The 15,349-nt window shown below is 39.1% G+C and overlaps 1 protein-coding gene across 2 annotated transcripts in view; it reads right to left on the minus strand.

Moving 5' to 3' along the window:
- Positions 1–2,289: 2,289 nt before the first annotated feature.
- The window catches only part of LOC140546760 (protein Dok-7-like), a 33,166-nt gene continuing 20,106 nt past the window's right edge, over positions 2,290–15,349 (minus strand). Inside the window, exons 9-12 of one of the 2 annotated variants that reach the window (XM_072670156.1) lie at positions 12,540–12,628; positions 10,102–10,171; positions 6,037–6,189; positions 2,290–2,828 (exon numbers count right to left, since the gene is read on the minus strand). In XM_072670156.1, coding sequence (XP_072526257.1) covers positions 2,689–2,828; positions 6,037–6,189; positions 10,102–10,171; positions 12,540–12,628 — 452 coding nt within the window. In that variant the 3' untranslated portion in view covers positions 2,290–2,688. Of the gene's footprint in view, positions 2,829–6,036; positions 6,190–9,018; positions 9,170–10,101; positions 10,172–12,539; positions 12,629–15,349 lie in introns of those variants that run through there. The other variant, XM_072670157.1, reaches the window with a different exon arrangement.

Below are 15,349 nucleotides of genomic sequence, written 5' to 3' on the forward strand. Positions count from 1 at the left end.
AAGTGAAACATGATACAGGTTAGAGGACAAAAGTGCAGGGACGGTCCACTAGAGGCATACATAATGTCCACACACAGTGCACTAGGCCTGTAGGTGTGCTCTGTGAGTCATATACACAATGTAACATACCACACCGCCTTCCCTTATAATCGTTTACAAATAAACAAATATATAAAATCAGTGATTGGCGAAGGTGATGTGAGGAGGAGGAATCTGAGGCTAATAATAACAATGAACTGCATGATGAAGTCATTTTCACTGGGAGGAGTCGCAAATACAGCCACCGCTAGCCCACTCAACTCATATAAAGGCATCTGGACGTCTGGAAAGCAGCCACAATCACACACAGTAGTGGGATTTAACAGGTTTCTACTGGTTAAAAAACATGATGTTGATTTGAAATACATGGAAAAAAAAACCCTATAAGGAAAAAAAAGAACAGGAACTGGTACTTGAATAATGTAAGACTCCTAGTTACACTGCCATAAAAACACAGTATTGACACAGATATAACAATTCTAACTGGCTTGAGGTGGTGGCTTGTAGTGCATAAATCAAAAATGGGCATCCAAGTTAAAGTACCTTTCATGTGTATGTTCAAACACTGGCATAAATCCATCCTATCAGGCAGAGGATCTGAGTCCTTCCAGGTATGGCATGGCTTATTCCAAGCACGAACTGGGCCCCTTATGTATCACAGCATCTTGGAGCTCCCTGTGCAATTTGACACTGGGTATGAATTCCATTCTGTATGATAGAGGAAAAGCTGTACAGGCCTGAAGGACACAGCTAGAACACAAGCAAAACATACAAATAGACCAAAATAAATAAAAACAGCACATCTTTACTGGAGTAAAAATACATCTACTCAATGGCTTAATAAATACACAATATGTAGATTAAAATACACAAACTACAGAAAAACAAACTCCATCCCAAGTTGTTTAACAGACTCATCCTTATAATGCCACAGAAAGGTGAAAATGTCACCTCAAAGGTATATAAATACCCAATATCCATGAGCTGGTTATGATCAGCTTAATATTTAATACTGAAAATCTTTTTTATGCACCTAAAAACAGGAAAGTACAAAATTAGCTGCTGTTAATAACCGCTACATACAATGGCATCAATAGCTGAACGAGTCAAGATGACCTGATTTCCAAATTGCATGAAGTTAAGAACATTTTTAAACATTTTAAGCAAGATTAAAATAATAAAAAAGGAAAAGGGGATACTTAGAAAAGGGGATATATAGATACTTTGCATGGTCAGTGCTTAGTGACCCCTCTGTTGGCAAGTATCACTTTAAACTCTTTTTGTAGTAGCTAAGAGTCTTTCAATTCTTGTTTGAGGGACCTCTACTGTTGTGTTTTGGTCCACTGTGCCCATGGACCAGTTGCACCAAGGTTTTTTCCGTTGTGGTTCTGCTATTATACAGAGTATGTAGAAGTGTTTGTCTATGAAGTTCACTGATGTTATTTCCAAAAGAAAAGACATTTCTACTGCCAAAATCACTTGATTTACAAGCAGCTCGTTTCATGCTTGCCCCTTTCTTCCTCACCCGAGGGATGCCCAAACCTTTACATTGTGCTCCCTTCCCTTTTCACTTTAAAATACATTTGCAATTTGTACAATCTGTACAAAACAAATATAACAAACTAATCTTGTTTAAAATGTTGAAAAGAATGTTTCATCTTTAACTTCATGCCTTGTGGAGATCAGTTTATCTTCTACTCACGAACCACTCACAGTAAAAGAACCTTGCAAGACACTGTAAAAGATTATAAATGTATAAAACTGAATTTTTCATGAATGTTTAAAAACAAGAATCCACTTGAAAAAACATACTTTTGTACTTTTTCACAAACCACTGTCCTTTGTAAGCTAAAACAGCACTGACCTATGCCCATAGGTCTTTGCCCAGTGGGTGATCGTTATTAGGGTTGATGCCGCTTAACTGAGCCATGTGTTTGCAGCTTTGATGTGGTGTGTGAAGCATGTAGTATTTGATTAAGGTAGAAGAGTTTCCGTGTGTGTGTTTCTTTATGTATCCGATTAAAGGGAAACGGCGCGTGTGTGTGTGTTTGTGTGTATTTGATTAAGCCAGCGAAGTGGAGTTGTAGAAGAGACATTATGGAGATGCTGCAGGGCCCTGAGTGTGTGGTGACTCAGCTATAATCAGCCATGTTCACACTGTCTGTGTCTACAGTTCTGACACTCATATTATCACACTCACACCCACCCACCCACACTCCCACACAATAAACCACACATTAGCGCACTCGCAGTACTACACTATCCCCGCTAATGAAAGTGGACCTTCGGCCGGGGGGCCAGTCATTTACAACCACTACCTCCAACGTCCTCTCTAATGTTTATTTCACTCTACTTGTGGTCAGCTTTGGCTCTGTGAGGGGCTCACAGGCCTGTCCTGAGATGAGCAGCCGAATATGGCCCACGTTTCTGGGAGAAACTGCAGTCAAAGTAATTAAACACAGGTTTTTAGTGTCCAAAGCAGGAGAATGAGGAAAGATCCTGTTGACCGGAGCAGCCCGACTTCAGAGAAGAGAGATTTTTCCAACTGCCTCCTCTCTTTTTTGTACTCACTGTCTCTGAGCAATGTCATGTCTGTCACTGTGGTGAAGAGTGATGGTGTAATTATTATAATGGCGAAGAATGATGACATTACTGTGGTGCACCTCCTCTTCTCCACTGCTCTAATCTCTGAAGTCCTTCCTCGCGCCCCAGGGCGTGCTGGGTACCCACTCTGTGCGCTGTCTCTGTTGCAGTAATGTCAATCTGAGCGTATTTTGTAGAGCCTTTTCCTGCAAAGTGAAGGTCCAACACAAACACAAATATTTAACATTAAGAAGTTGCATTAATTTAATATTAGTGAATGAGTGTGGTACAGGGACACTCTGAGCCAATCTGAACTTTCTTCATCAGACCCAATCTAGGCATATAGGGTCAGTGTTCAGCACAGTGTGGTGATTTCTCTGAACACTATCCACAAATTGTGTGGAATGAAGCATGTTTAGAAACTAATAAGTGGAATAAATATCTATAATTTGAAACTATTTCATACAGAAAAGATCCCAAACATCACTTGTTATGTTTGCAATGCCAGTGTTTCTTTTTTCTGTGCAATATTTATGTGTCTGTTAAAGGCAGAAGTCTTAGGAATAATAATATATTTTACAAACATGTAAGCAGGTGTGTGTACATGCATTTTCGAATGTACATGCCCTGATTGACTTCCACTTTATTTTGATTTTGTTTGATTTATGTTTGTACTGTTGTCTGGGCATGTGTGCTCACTAGTGTGCATGTTCACTGTACGGATGGGTTACAGGTCAAATTATATCTGTGTGAAACAAAAATGGTGAATGTTGGTTGTCTAGTCTTGCCTCTACATTGCTTGTTTTGTCTCTACAGCTTGGAGACCTGTTGAGCCAGCCCCTGAGTAACTCCACATTGTGGCTCGAAGGTCTTTGAGCTGGCTGCTGAGAGTCTCTTCGTTGTGGCTTGGAGGCTACTTAGGCCAGCCGCTGAAGGACTTTGCAATGCGGCTTGGAGGCTACTTAGGCCAGCCACTGAGGGACTTTACATTGCACCTTGAAAATCTCTCAGGCTGACCTTTCCCTGCACATAACAACACTATATGGGCTAGCTAAGTGACCTGTCACCACATGGCCCCTGCCTGCTGAGGTACTGTTTGTGTGCTGTAGTTGTTTGATTTTTTATGTTTTTGCTCATTTCGTTTCTAAGAAACATAAATTAAACAGTAGTAGTAATAATTCAGAGAGTTATAAGACAGGCATAGCATAAGCTGTATAATTATGATACAGCTATGTTCTTATAGCTATGTATAATGGGGAATGGGGGAATACACACCTCATCAAAACTCTTAGAAATGCTGATTTACACATCACACATTTATTTTTTCACCACAGAATCTGTCTGGTTTAGCACAATGAATGACTGTGATTTGCTAGGAATCCCTTTCTCCCCATTCAAATGTGGCAGAGCTGTGAGTCTAGCTGATATAACTGCATGAACAGGATTGCTTATCACTGATACAATGAATTAACCTTTCTCACATCAGCTTGCAATAATTGTGAGTGTGACACAGAGGATCTGTTTCAGTGCTCCTCACCCCTGTTACGCTACAGCCGCTGGCATGCTGCAAGTACTGTGAAACCTTATATGTGTAGCCAAGGCAACAAATGGGGGAACACGATTACACATAAGTGGATTCCACTGATGCTTTTGAATGTAGTAAGGGGGACACTTGCACAACATAGTGCACTTTTTCCTGTACTGGTTAAACTTTAAACACTTGAAAGTAATAGTTTGTACTCAGGTTTGCTTTTGTTCTAAATCTGTATGGTCAGGCAAGACATGTTTTCACCTTAAACTAACAGTTTCTGTTAAAAGTCACTTCCCAACTGTAGGGGAAGCCCAGGTAATCTCAAATATACTTACTTGCTCATGTCGTTTCTAGCACTGTATGTCACACTGTTATGCATAGAAAAAAGCTAATCCATTGCTTTTGAAAAAACTGTCCAAACTTTTGACCAATGCTTTGTCTGAGTGGGGTAAGAGGGGACCTGTGCAAACAAGCCCTTTTCCTAAGGCTTTCCTAAGTATCTTAGGCCCCTTTGTGTTCGGTAAGCACTACTTAACTTTGTTCTCAAAGAGAATGCTTTGCATGACTCAGCATTATCATTCATTGTTATGCATAAACTAGTTATGCATTTTATTAGTAATGAATCCTAGATGAGCACTCATCAAAAAACATGAACAACACCCCCATATGACAATGTGATGCTGATTCTGAGAGACATCTTGATTGGTAGCCCATACCTGAAGGACAAGCAGTTCGTACCCTGTTAAAGTATGAATCTGTAATGAAACTGCAGTGAAGTTGTTGACTGTCTGCATCACAGTAGCCTCTTTTCCATTACTTTATCCAGTATCACTGGATTATTTAACATATTAATGCAATGTATTATTAGACATCTGTTTAAGAAATGTCAAAGCTATTGGCAATACGCCACTTAATGCCTACATCATTAAGTGCTGACTGTGTATTATCAGCAGAGGGCTCAGTTAACATCTCTGCCTAAGTATCTGTGATGCTGATTCAGCATTTGTCAGATGGACAGGCCATTAGCTAAGTAAAAAATGAATGAACAAATGAATGAATAATTGCCTCAAAAACCATGCAATCAACATCTGAAGAATGAGTTAGAGACCAGCCAATATACAGGGGGTTTAATAGTAAATGACTGATTAAATAAATTAATAAGCGAATGTTTGTTAAAGCTCAGATACCTATGATTTCTCCACAGGTTTGGAGCAATATTGTTTATATTTTTCCAATGAATGCTATAGGGGATCTAGAATGGCAACAGCATTTAGCTTGACATACCAGTTCTGACTCCCAAATTCCACTTCCAAAATTTACACAACAATAAACCCAGCCCACTAGTGAAAAATCTGGCAAAACACTATAACATGATGATGACTTCAAAGGAAAACATGGTTTTGTTGATATTTTCTTTCACAAACCAGGCCTTGTGACAGCGACTTTCCCTGTGCTAGTTTCTGCAGAAGGGGAGCTCAAACCCGGCATGCGTCAAAGCGAAAGCCGCAGAGGCAAATTGAAAGCAAATGGTCGCCTTTTACCATTTCTACCCTCAAAAACAAACTGAACAACCTGAGCTGAGCCAAGCTAGAGCTAAACACATGTCAAACCTGGGGAAGTCTAATAATTTTACGAGATTCACCACACAAATGAGGCAAACGGTGGCGGGCACAGTTCACATAAGGAAAATGTCTATTTATATAAAAAGACATTCTAAAAATCACTGGCACATAATTTATGTTAATACATGCAGTTGATTATTAATTCCAATCTAAAGACTATAAAAATACCGGCGGCTCTGTTGGCAATCAGTGATCTTTTCCATTTTAATATGCATGTCAGTACCAAAAATCTCATGTTGAGTGGTGAGTCATCATTATTACCCCTGATGGTGGTGCCGTGCTCCTGCAGCTCCAGCTCCATGTAGTGCAGCTGCTTTTTGGACGTCGGGCTGATGGGAATATTCACATACGTCACTGCGTCACCTTTTGGCCTCTCCATCATCCCGGAGCCCTCTGGCGGGAATACAAACACTCCTGAAAACACACACACACACACACACAAACAAAGACCAGCAAGGTTATGACATATGATAAAGATCTAAAAAAATCCAATTTCCAAACTTTACTGACCTCCAGATTATGCTAAAACAACAAACTAAAAGACATACTGTTTTGGAATATAGAGGAATAACTACAGTGTCAGGTTTCACACAGATTTTATTACTGATTCAGCTCCCAATTTTCTGATGTTTTCAGAATAAAAATGATACTTATTTCCAACAAGCTTTCAAGGCAGTGCTTTTAAGGACTGTGGAAACCGTATAAAAAGCAGACGTGAACACTGAACAATAAACCTACTTATCAAAGACTTTGTGTTACCAAATGAAATTAAATTCGAACAGAACGGGAAATGGTGCAGAGATTAAGCTCACTGCCATGGACAGTGACTCACTCAAATGTTGACAGCTTTGCTTTAATGGCTTATAAACAACAGCTCAAGGCCTGCCTGATTTTGAGTGCCACTATCTTGAAACCATACAAGCTCAATATGAAATCAACATAACTTAAAACCAAAAAATGCAATTTGATCATCATCAACATCAAATTATGTTTTTGCCTTCAGATACCATAAAAAGGTCTGAAATTCTAAAGTATACAGAATGTTAAATATAATGAAAACTGATTTCCTGACAGACAAAAGGTCAGTAAAGAGGAAAACAGAAACACTGTGTTGCTTTCACTATGACATCTACACCAAGCATTCAGTGGCAACATAATGAAACTGGTCATACAATCAATTATGCTTTTAGTAGGCCATGTTCTAGAGCCAAATTGCAGTACATTATTAATAAACTGGGCTGCTCACATCAGCAAAGTGTTACACACCAGCAGGCGAAACAGAACCTCATTCCTATGTAAAACAACAACCATCAATGAAATGGAGATCATTTATGTGGCTGTTTGGCTATGTTATGTGGATCCACGATACTAAGCATAGTACAGTGTTTGATTAGCCCAATAAGATGCATGTGTCCTGTGCTGCAGGCTAATTCTACATCTGTATGCGAAGGTTTTAACAACCATGTCAAAAAGACATATTTTAGCTTTTTTTTCCTTTTATTTAGAAGTAGTAAATATAGCCCCTGTAGCTCTATATCAATTTTCCGTAAATCCTAATGCAGTTACTCTGTCCTTCATCACAAAATCCCCAATGTGGTGTGTGCAAAGGTTTGGACACCCTGAGCACTGTAAAGGCTCAGATTCCTTTTGACAAGGTCTCAGACTATGATCAGCAAATCAAAGCTCATGCTTAATACCAACTGTAATTAGGAGTCAAATGTCCAAGCTTTATACTTTCTCAGACTCCTCAAACCTACTATACTAAAACTTAAACATGGGCTCCTCTAAGCAACTGTCTAAAGATCTGATAAAAAGAAGATTTTCAGAAATGTTAACCCCTTATTCACTGTGACTTTTATTATACCCAATAGCTACTTATCAGTAACTACATGCAAAACAATGTTGAATGGCTTAGTTATTCCTAAGGGGCAAAAATACCAGGAACCACCTTTGATTCTGAGGAGTTGAAAAGGTTAGGAAATAGCAGTTCAGGGAAACTGTGGAAATAAGATATGGAAGACCAAGAAAACTCTTGGAGAGAACTGCTTGTATGCTGCTAAGAAAGGCAAATGTAAAGAGTCAAAAGTATCCGCTGTGAAAAAATAATCTTTATTCTTTGCGAAAACGTTCAAATAAGGAAACACTACCTTAGACGTCACAAAATGTAATGTCTGAAATATCCTACAAAACTAGATCTAGATGACCCAGATGTTTTTTTCACGAAACAAGTGCTGTTGATTTTTTAAAAGTTTTATATAATTTTAATGATATTAGCCCTCCCTGTACACCTCGAGCAAGAGATCAATTTGTGTATCTATGGTGAGATCACAGTGAAAGTTATTTTCTGTTATGTCCAGACCTAAGACTAGGTCATAACGCCACTTGCTCCAGTAGACAGATCATTTGAGCAACTTTATGCATGGCAAGGATGACAGTGTAGTAACTGTCAGTACCGTCTCAAAAAGAAAGTAATTTATCAGGTCTGTACACTGCTTCAGTGTGAGTGACAGAGATAATTCCCTGGTGTGACAGAGGAGGTGCTATGTGGGCGCAGACTTATGGCACACCAGGGGGAGTGGGTAGCACCTACAGATCTCTTTTTATGGCTTGACTGATATTAATGAGTTATTGTTACAAGTCAAAGAACACTTATTCAATACTATATAGAAGCTGTTTTGCTTAGTATTTCACCTCATATTTACATCAGCTAAAACCTTTTGAGTTTTGGCTGTTTGTTCAAGATCTGTCAATCATACCTAACATCTGAAATATCAGTCATTAAAGCACCCTTTACATTAAACTACTGTCCACTGTGATGTTCTAATGTCTTTATGACCATTCTTTTTTAGATCTCAATATCTTATTACTGCACCACATACACACTGCTGATCTGCTGATCATCCCCTAAAACACTACTACAATCATATTTCAACACACACACAGGTGAAAATCAAATTTAAACATTGAAAGCTTAAGTCCAACCTACCAAAAGAAAAGACAGAAGAAGGCACTTTTGCTGATGTGAACGAAGCAGGCGGGTTTTCGAGCTTCTGTGTGTCTTGCACTTGCCAGGTTTAAAATTGTGTTGTGCATTACACTTATTAATCTAAGCACCACGTTTTCTACCATACAACTGCACACAATGCAACAATGTAACATGTGTACAGTGGTTCAGGATGAATACACTTACCATTAAACTCTAGAAGTACAAGAAGCTGATGCCCTATAGAATGCATCTGTCCACTACAGCATAGCAGCCTTCATCAGGTACTGTATGAATTCACACTCACAATGGGTATCATTAATGTCTTAGAATATGCAAAAGTAGACAATCTCTGACCCTGTTTACATCTGGTCACTAGTACATCATGCCTCTTGAGTATCCTGGCCAAGCCTTATAAAACGCACCCAAGACAAGAATTAAAAACAGATACAGATCAAAGCTCTCAAACCACTTTAGACCACTCTCCAAGATACAGATCATACAGATAAATATGTACATATGTATACATACATATATATATATATACACACACACACACACACACAGACACGCACTATTTCATCTGTGTATATATATTTGTATTTTAATTTTTTTTGCTTATATTTCTATATTTCTATATTTTCATATTTTATTTTTTAACTTAAATGTAACTTATTCTATTTTAATTTTTTTATTTTATTTTTCTTTTGCACTTTTGCACTTTACTTCATTAAGTTAAGGTTTAGTTAAGTTTAAATGTAGATCTTTATTGTATAGCTTTGATGTGGGCAGACTGTCATAAAAGCATTTCACTGTGACAAATAAAATTTGATTTGATTTGATTTGAAGATACATTCCACAACCAAAACTCCTCCCAGTACAACCTCAACACCAGTAATAATTGCTGCACAAAGAGCGAATTTGCATCTTCCGTCCCACACAGTGATCAAATTTTAGTCTGACTATCTGAAGACCCATTTGACTACCGAGAGTGAGCGAACATGGCTAAACTCTTATCAGGACACAATCCAGATATTAGATATCAGAATCCAGATACAAACAGGTAAATGAGGTCTTTTTGGCTTAATGGCCTAACTTTACACTTTTCAGCAGATTTTAGAAATGGTCTTTTTTCCAAGGTTTTCTAAGCTTACCAGGACATGCTGTAACCTTGTAAACTTAAATCTAATCTAGTTCAAATGGTCTCTTTTATTATATTATTTTTTATTATATTATTATAGCTCAGCAATGAAAGTCTTAGAGAATCCTAGCACACAAGCAAGCATTTTTGCATGTTGAGTGAATATGCATTCAGCTGACACAGAGGAGATGTGGCCACTTACCTTCGGTTTCCGGAGGGCTTTTCTGCTGCCCACAGCTTCCCATCAGCTCATACCGGCTCTTCTCGTCTGTCTGAAAAGGAAGACGCATTAGGGTCTTTGTATGTAACAGAATACTATTTTCTTCATACACTTCCACAAATTACAGCTGATGTTTAACTTATTGTTTTATCCGCTCTTAAAAGATAAAGGTGCTTTACATAGTTCTTTGAGCAATGCTATGGAAGAACTACTTTTGGTTCTATGATGCACCATGTGTGTAATGTCTGAGATGTGTGAGTGTGAGGGACCTTTAAATTGGTACAGAAACTTTACATCAAGGTTCTTTACCCCGTTTTTCACACTCACACATCTCCATTACAAACATCGAAGATACAAACATACAAGAATCAAAAGTGGTTATTTTACGGTATCCCTCAAAGAATTCTTTCCAGGACCTAATAGCTTTTCAATTAATCAATTATTATTATTCCTAAAGGACTATGTTTTACATTAATTAAGCAAAGGTTTATGCAGAAGGTTTTAATATTAATTAATTAATGCTGAAATAACCTTACGTAGCACGTAGTGTATAACATAAATATACCATACACACAAATACTACCATCATTGTCAACTACATCAGAGTACTAATGGTCAGTTTTTGTTATCAATACCCATACCCAGAAATTCAATGTTGGTGCATCCTGAATTTGCATAATTTATTGAAAAAAGCGGCAGGGAGGAAGTGAGGGAGGGACAGACGGGGGAATCAAAGTGCGATGCGCATAATAGCAGTAGATGAAAGATGGAGTGTGACCGAAGTGCTGAACTGTAATTAAATTAACAGAGAGCTACTCATGTCCATGCTGATACACACCCACACAGGGCCATTAGGAAACACCACACTGAATATGGAACCTGTCTGTACAGGCACACGCTGCGCCACAGGTTGAAACTGTAATGTGAGGTTTGGGGTGCAGGTTCATTGAGCGTGCTACAGGGAGGGTGTTTACCAAAAAGAGAGAATGAAACACACACATACAGAAAGAGAGAGAGAGAGAAAGAGAGAAGTGGTTGTGTGAGAGGCTTCTTTCTTTATGACTCTGTCTTGTAGGAGGGTGAGAAAATCTCTGTCCAATCTCTTACACAACACGCTCTGCTCAAAACACTGGGCTCAGCACAAGCTTTAACTAGCTTAGACATTTAGGAGAGGACAAACATCTCTCTAACACAGCCTGTCTGAAGTGCCAGACCTTTTATTTCACTTGGTGTTGAAGCCACATGGGCTAGTGTTTGATGAATAAGACAGCAGCTTGAATGTCAGGATAACAAGACTGAGCAGTCATGATGTTCTTGCCTTACTTGTAGGTAGATAACAAACTGCGAGACAGTGAGAGCCAATGATAAAGTTCAGTAGCAGCAATAAAAGCTGGTAATTAAGAAAATTATTAGAAGTATGTTTAGACTCTAAGCTCAATTTCGTATATGTAGAGATTAAAGAGTATTAATACTTAGACTGAGAGCACTTTAATAAAATATGAAATGTTAAGAATGAATAAAACAACACGCATCAAAAATGCACCTCTTGTCATTGATTTCAATGAGAGCGATGTGTTGATGAACAGCATACACAAGTGCATGGCAACCACGTGTTGTTTCCTCATGCTGCCTTGTAGGATTGATACTTGAGATTTGGTAAACAAAGCAAACGAGCCTAGCTAGGAGAACATTTTAAGGCATTTACAAGAGATCCAATAAGACTAAAACTGAAGGAATATGTCCATCCGTACTAAGCCTGAGGTCACTACACGGTCCAATTCTATAGTATCTCTGCACTAGGGGTGGGAAATATGACAAAATTGTAAAAATACTGTATAAGTACCCCTTTGTTTGACCATCCCCTTGTCTGGTCTTGTACGTGATCATGTTGGTTTGTGGTTATGGTGGTTTATGGTGTTCTAGATTAGCCTGTTTAGTTTTTTTCTGTTTGTTATTTTTATTAGTTTCAGTGTTTGCTTTGTTTCCCAGTTTGTTTTGTTTTCCCACTTTTTATCTGTTTGTTCTGTTTAGTTCTATCTTTTATTAACAACCTGCATTTACTTCTGCCTCCACCACCAAGCTCCACACGCCGTGACAAACAAATTGAATAAAAATCACTGTATTTAGTCTGGAAGAGTTTCTGAATAGCAGTTTTTTTAATAGCAGTTTTCTGAATATTGTGATAAATATTGTAAAAATATATTTAAATATTGTGATACAACATTTTTACTCTGTCCTTCTGTTATTTAAACAAACTGAAAAATTGTATTCAGTTTTTTTTTGGCACTGTGTGTACACAAACTCATTGACAAATTGTAATGCCAATGTGAATACACTATACACTATGTGGACAACAACATCAGAATCAACAGCTCTAACAGAATGGGAGTCTGTATTACAGATTTTGCCAGGAGCGTTACCTCTGAACCCCTGTCTGTTGCTCGGCCTTCCATGATCTCATAAGCAGGATCCGTCCTTCTTCTCTCCCCATGACTTCTCTGCCTCTTATCTGCACAGAAAGAACAAGAAATGCCAACTGACTGACAACCTTACTTTTACACATGCACAAAAACAAATGACAAGTGACAAATACAGCTTTAGTTTAGAGGGCAGGTTTCGTACCCAGACCTTGGGGCCTGCCATCCGGCCTAAATTCTTCTCTGCACTATTCCTTAAAACACACGTGGTTATAGCCACCTGTGTCTGACCTACAAATGAATAGAGCAACCCATGCTCTTCCTACTAATACAAAGGCAACCCATGCTATATCAACATATTAATACAGCTACCCTACTCTCTCCACACATGAACAGAGCAACCTATGCTCTACTCACACATAATTAGAGATAGCCAATCCTCTACTCACACATGAATCAAACCATACTCTATCCAAAGATGAAGTTCCTATGATCAATAGAGCAGCCCATGCTCCACCACACACAAATAGCTACCCATGCTCTATCCAAAAATGAATATAGCTACCCATGCTCTACCCACTACTGAATAGAAGTACTAATAAGAATGGTGGCACAAAATGTTTTGGCACTAACTTTTAAGTGTGTTATCATTTCAAGAGATACTTCTTTTTCATGTGGATAAAAGATCACACTAGGAAAGGATAGATCTGGCATAGTATTGTTTCATGTAAGCTAATGCTTGACTAATGCTTCAAACAAGTATCACTCCAATTTTGCATTAGTTTGCATGGAACCTTTGCCAAACTTCTATGAAGCTGATAACAGTTGCTATGAAAGAACGCATCTGTAGGCGGAGAAAGCATAGGTCCTTCGGTATTGACCCACCAATAGTGCTTATCTATCTAGTGGTTTTAAAGTGTCATGATCAGCTTCTCGCTTTCCATATTAAGACTATTCGCGAGAATGTGAAAAGCAAACACTCATCCAAGATTAGCACACTGGCTCTGAGAATTTTAATACATGCAACCTCTGATCCAAGGCTTGAGATCTGTGGAAAGATTCAGCTAAGCCCACTGCCGGAAGAGAGCTGGAACATTTGGCTGTGAATCTGTGGGATGGTGCTTCAGATGGCAGAGCTTGCTGGATTGCCCAAATGTTTTTAGCCTAAGTGGTGCCATTACTCAAAACTGAGCTTGCCACATACCCCGCACCCCGCATCCCCCCCCCCCCCCACCCCAACGCAGACGTACACACCAACTTGCGCTCACAAACACACACCCATAGGTGCATCCTCTCCATCTCAGAGTAGATATTAAAAGCATTACTACACATCAGGGAGATGGCGTGACACCAAAACAGGCCAATCTCTCTCAGACCCTAAACCCCATAATGGCTCTATAGCCGGAGACTCTTGGGCACAGCCTTGAAATAATGACTATGACATCATCCTCTTTCCCAAATTCTCTTTTAAGTCTGATTATCCCGTACACCCATACCTTCAAAACAGCACGAGCGGAAAAAACAAAACTAACAATCGATAGGGCTTGGGGAGAGAAGAGAGGGGGCACAGCAGGCAGAGGAGACAGGAACAGGACCGGAAAGGAACAGGGCACGCATGGAGAGAGGAAAAAAAGTCTTTTCATTATTAATGTTGGAGAGAAATGGAAGGAAAGGCTGAGGAAAAGTCTTTGAAGCAGAAAAAAGAGGACAGAAGGGTTCTTTCAATCTTTTGAGTAAGTGTAGAAAGGTGCCCAGTTTATCCAAAAGCCTGTGACTGATCTCTTACCTTCTTCTGGGGGTTCTCCGTTACTGATGAAGGTTTCTAGAGGTTCTGGCTCAAGGTTTTGGATCAAGCTGCTTCTAAATTCTGAAGGAGTGGCCTTGGGCAGCAAGCAGCCACCTTGTCCTTTCCTACATTGCAGGCAGTTCTCATAGATTGATGAGTGAGAGGCACGATGGGAAGGGGTAGTGTGACTGATGCTGGATGCAGAAGATGTAGGTGATGCCAGAGCTAATGCTAACATTGGCTCATATAAGCTGGTTCTGACGGATTGGTTCTGGGTCTGGTTATTCCCTGGAGGATAATAATGCCCCGGGTGATGAGAAAACACATGACTTGGTTTCACTGACACCACATCAGATTTTCCTGAAAAATAGTGCCCCAACAGGTCATTCAAGCTGTCCATATAGTTCTCAGGGCTTGTCTCGTGTAGTGTCTGATTAGGCTCTGAACGTCTACATGTCAGGTCCTGCATGCTGGAAGGTGTAGAAGACTCTGGTTCATGCTCCTGTTTAGCGGGACTATCCATGGCATCTGTGGTTGATTTTTCACCTGCTGAGGCAACACCTGATATTCTGAGAAACGGACTAATACATACCTTTTGCCTTTTATATGTTTAAAACTATAAACACTTTGCAAATAAAAATCAGACACTTATTCAGAACCTTTACAAAAATATTTCTGTACTTGAATTATGTTAGCTTCTGGAGCCTAGGCATTAGGCATGGTGCCAAATAATTCATGATTATGTGATGCAGAGTCCTGTTTTACTTGCAATACTCTCAACAGGTACTAGACAATATATGTGCGTAAGAATTTGCACATTTGTGTCAGCAATGCGTGCAACTTAAAATAGCTGAATGAATGTATTCATTAGAAGTGCCGTCCACAAACATTTGGACATGCAGTGTATTGGAGTAGCATATGTGGCAAAGTCTGGGCACCCCTGTATAAAACATATTTTACTGTTAGTAGTTAAGTGAGTAAAGATTGAACTGGTTTCCAAAAGGCGCAAGATGAGACATTTCTTTAA

Source organism: Salminus brasiliensis, chromosome 24 (assembly GCF_030463535.1).
Source record: "Salminus brasiliensis chromosome 24, fSalBra1.hap2, whole genome shotgun sequence".
Classification (NCBI taxonomy): Eukaryota; Metazoa; Chordata; class Actinopteri; order Characiformes; family Bryconidae; genus Salminus; species Salminus brasiliensis.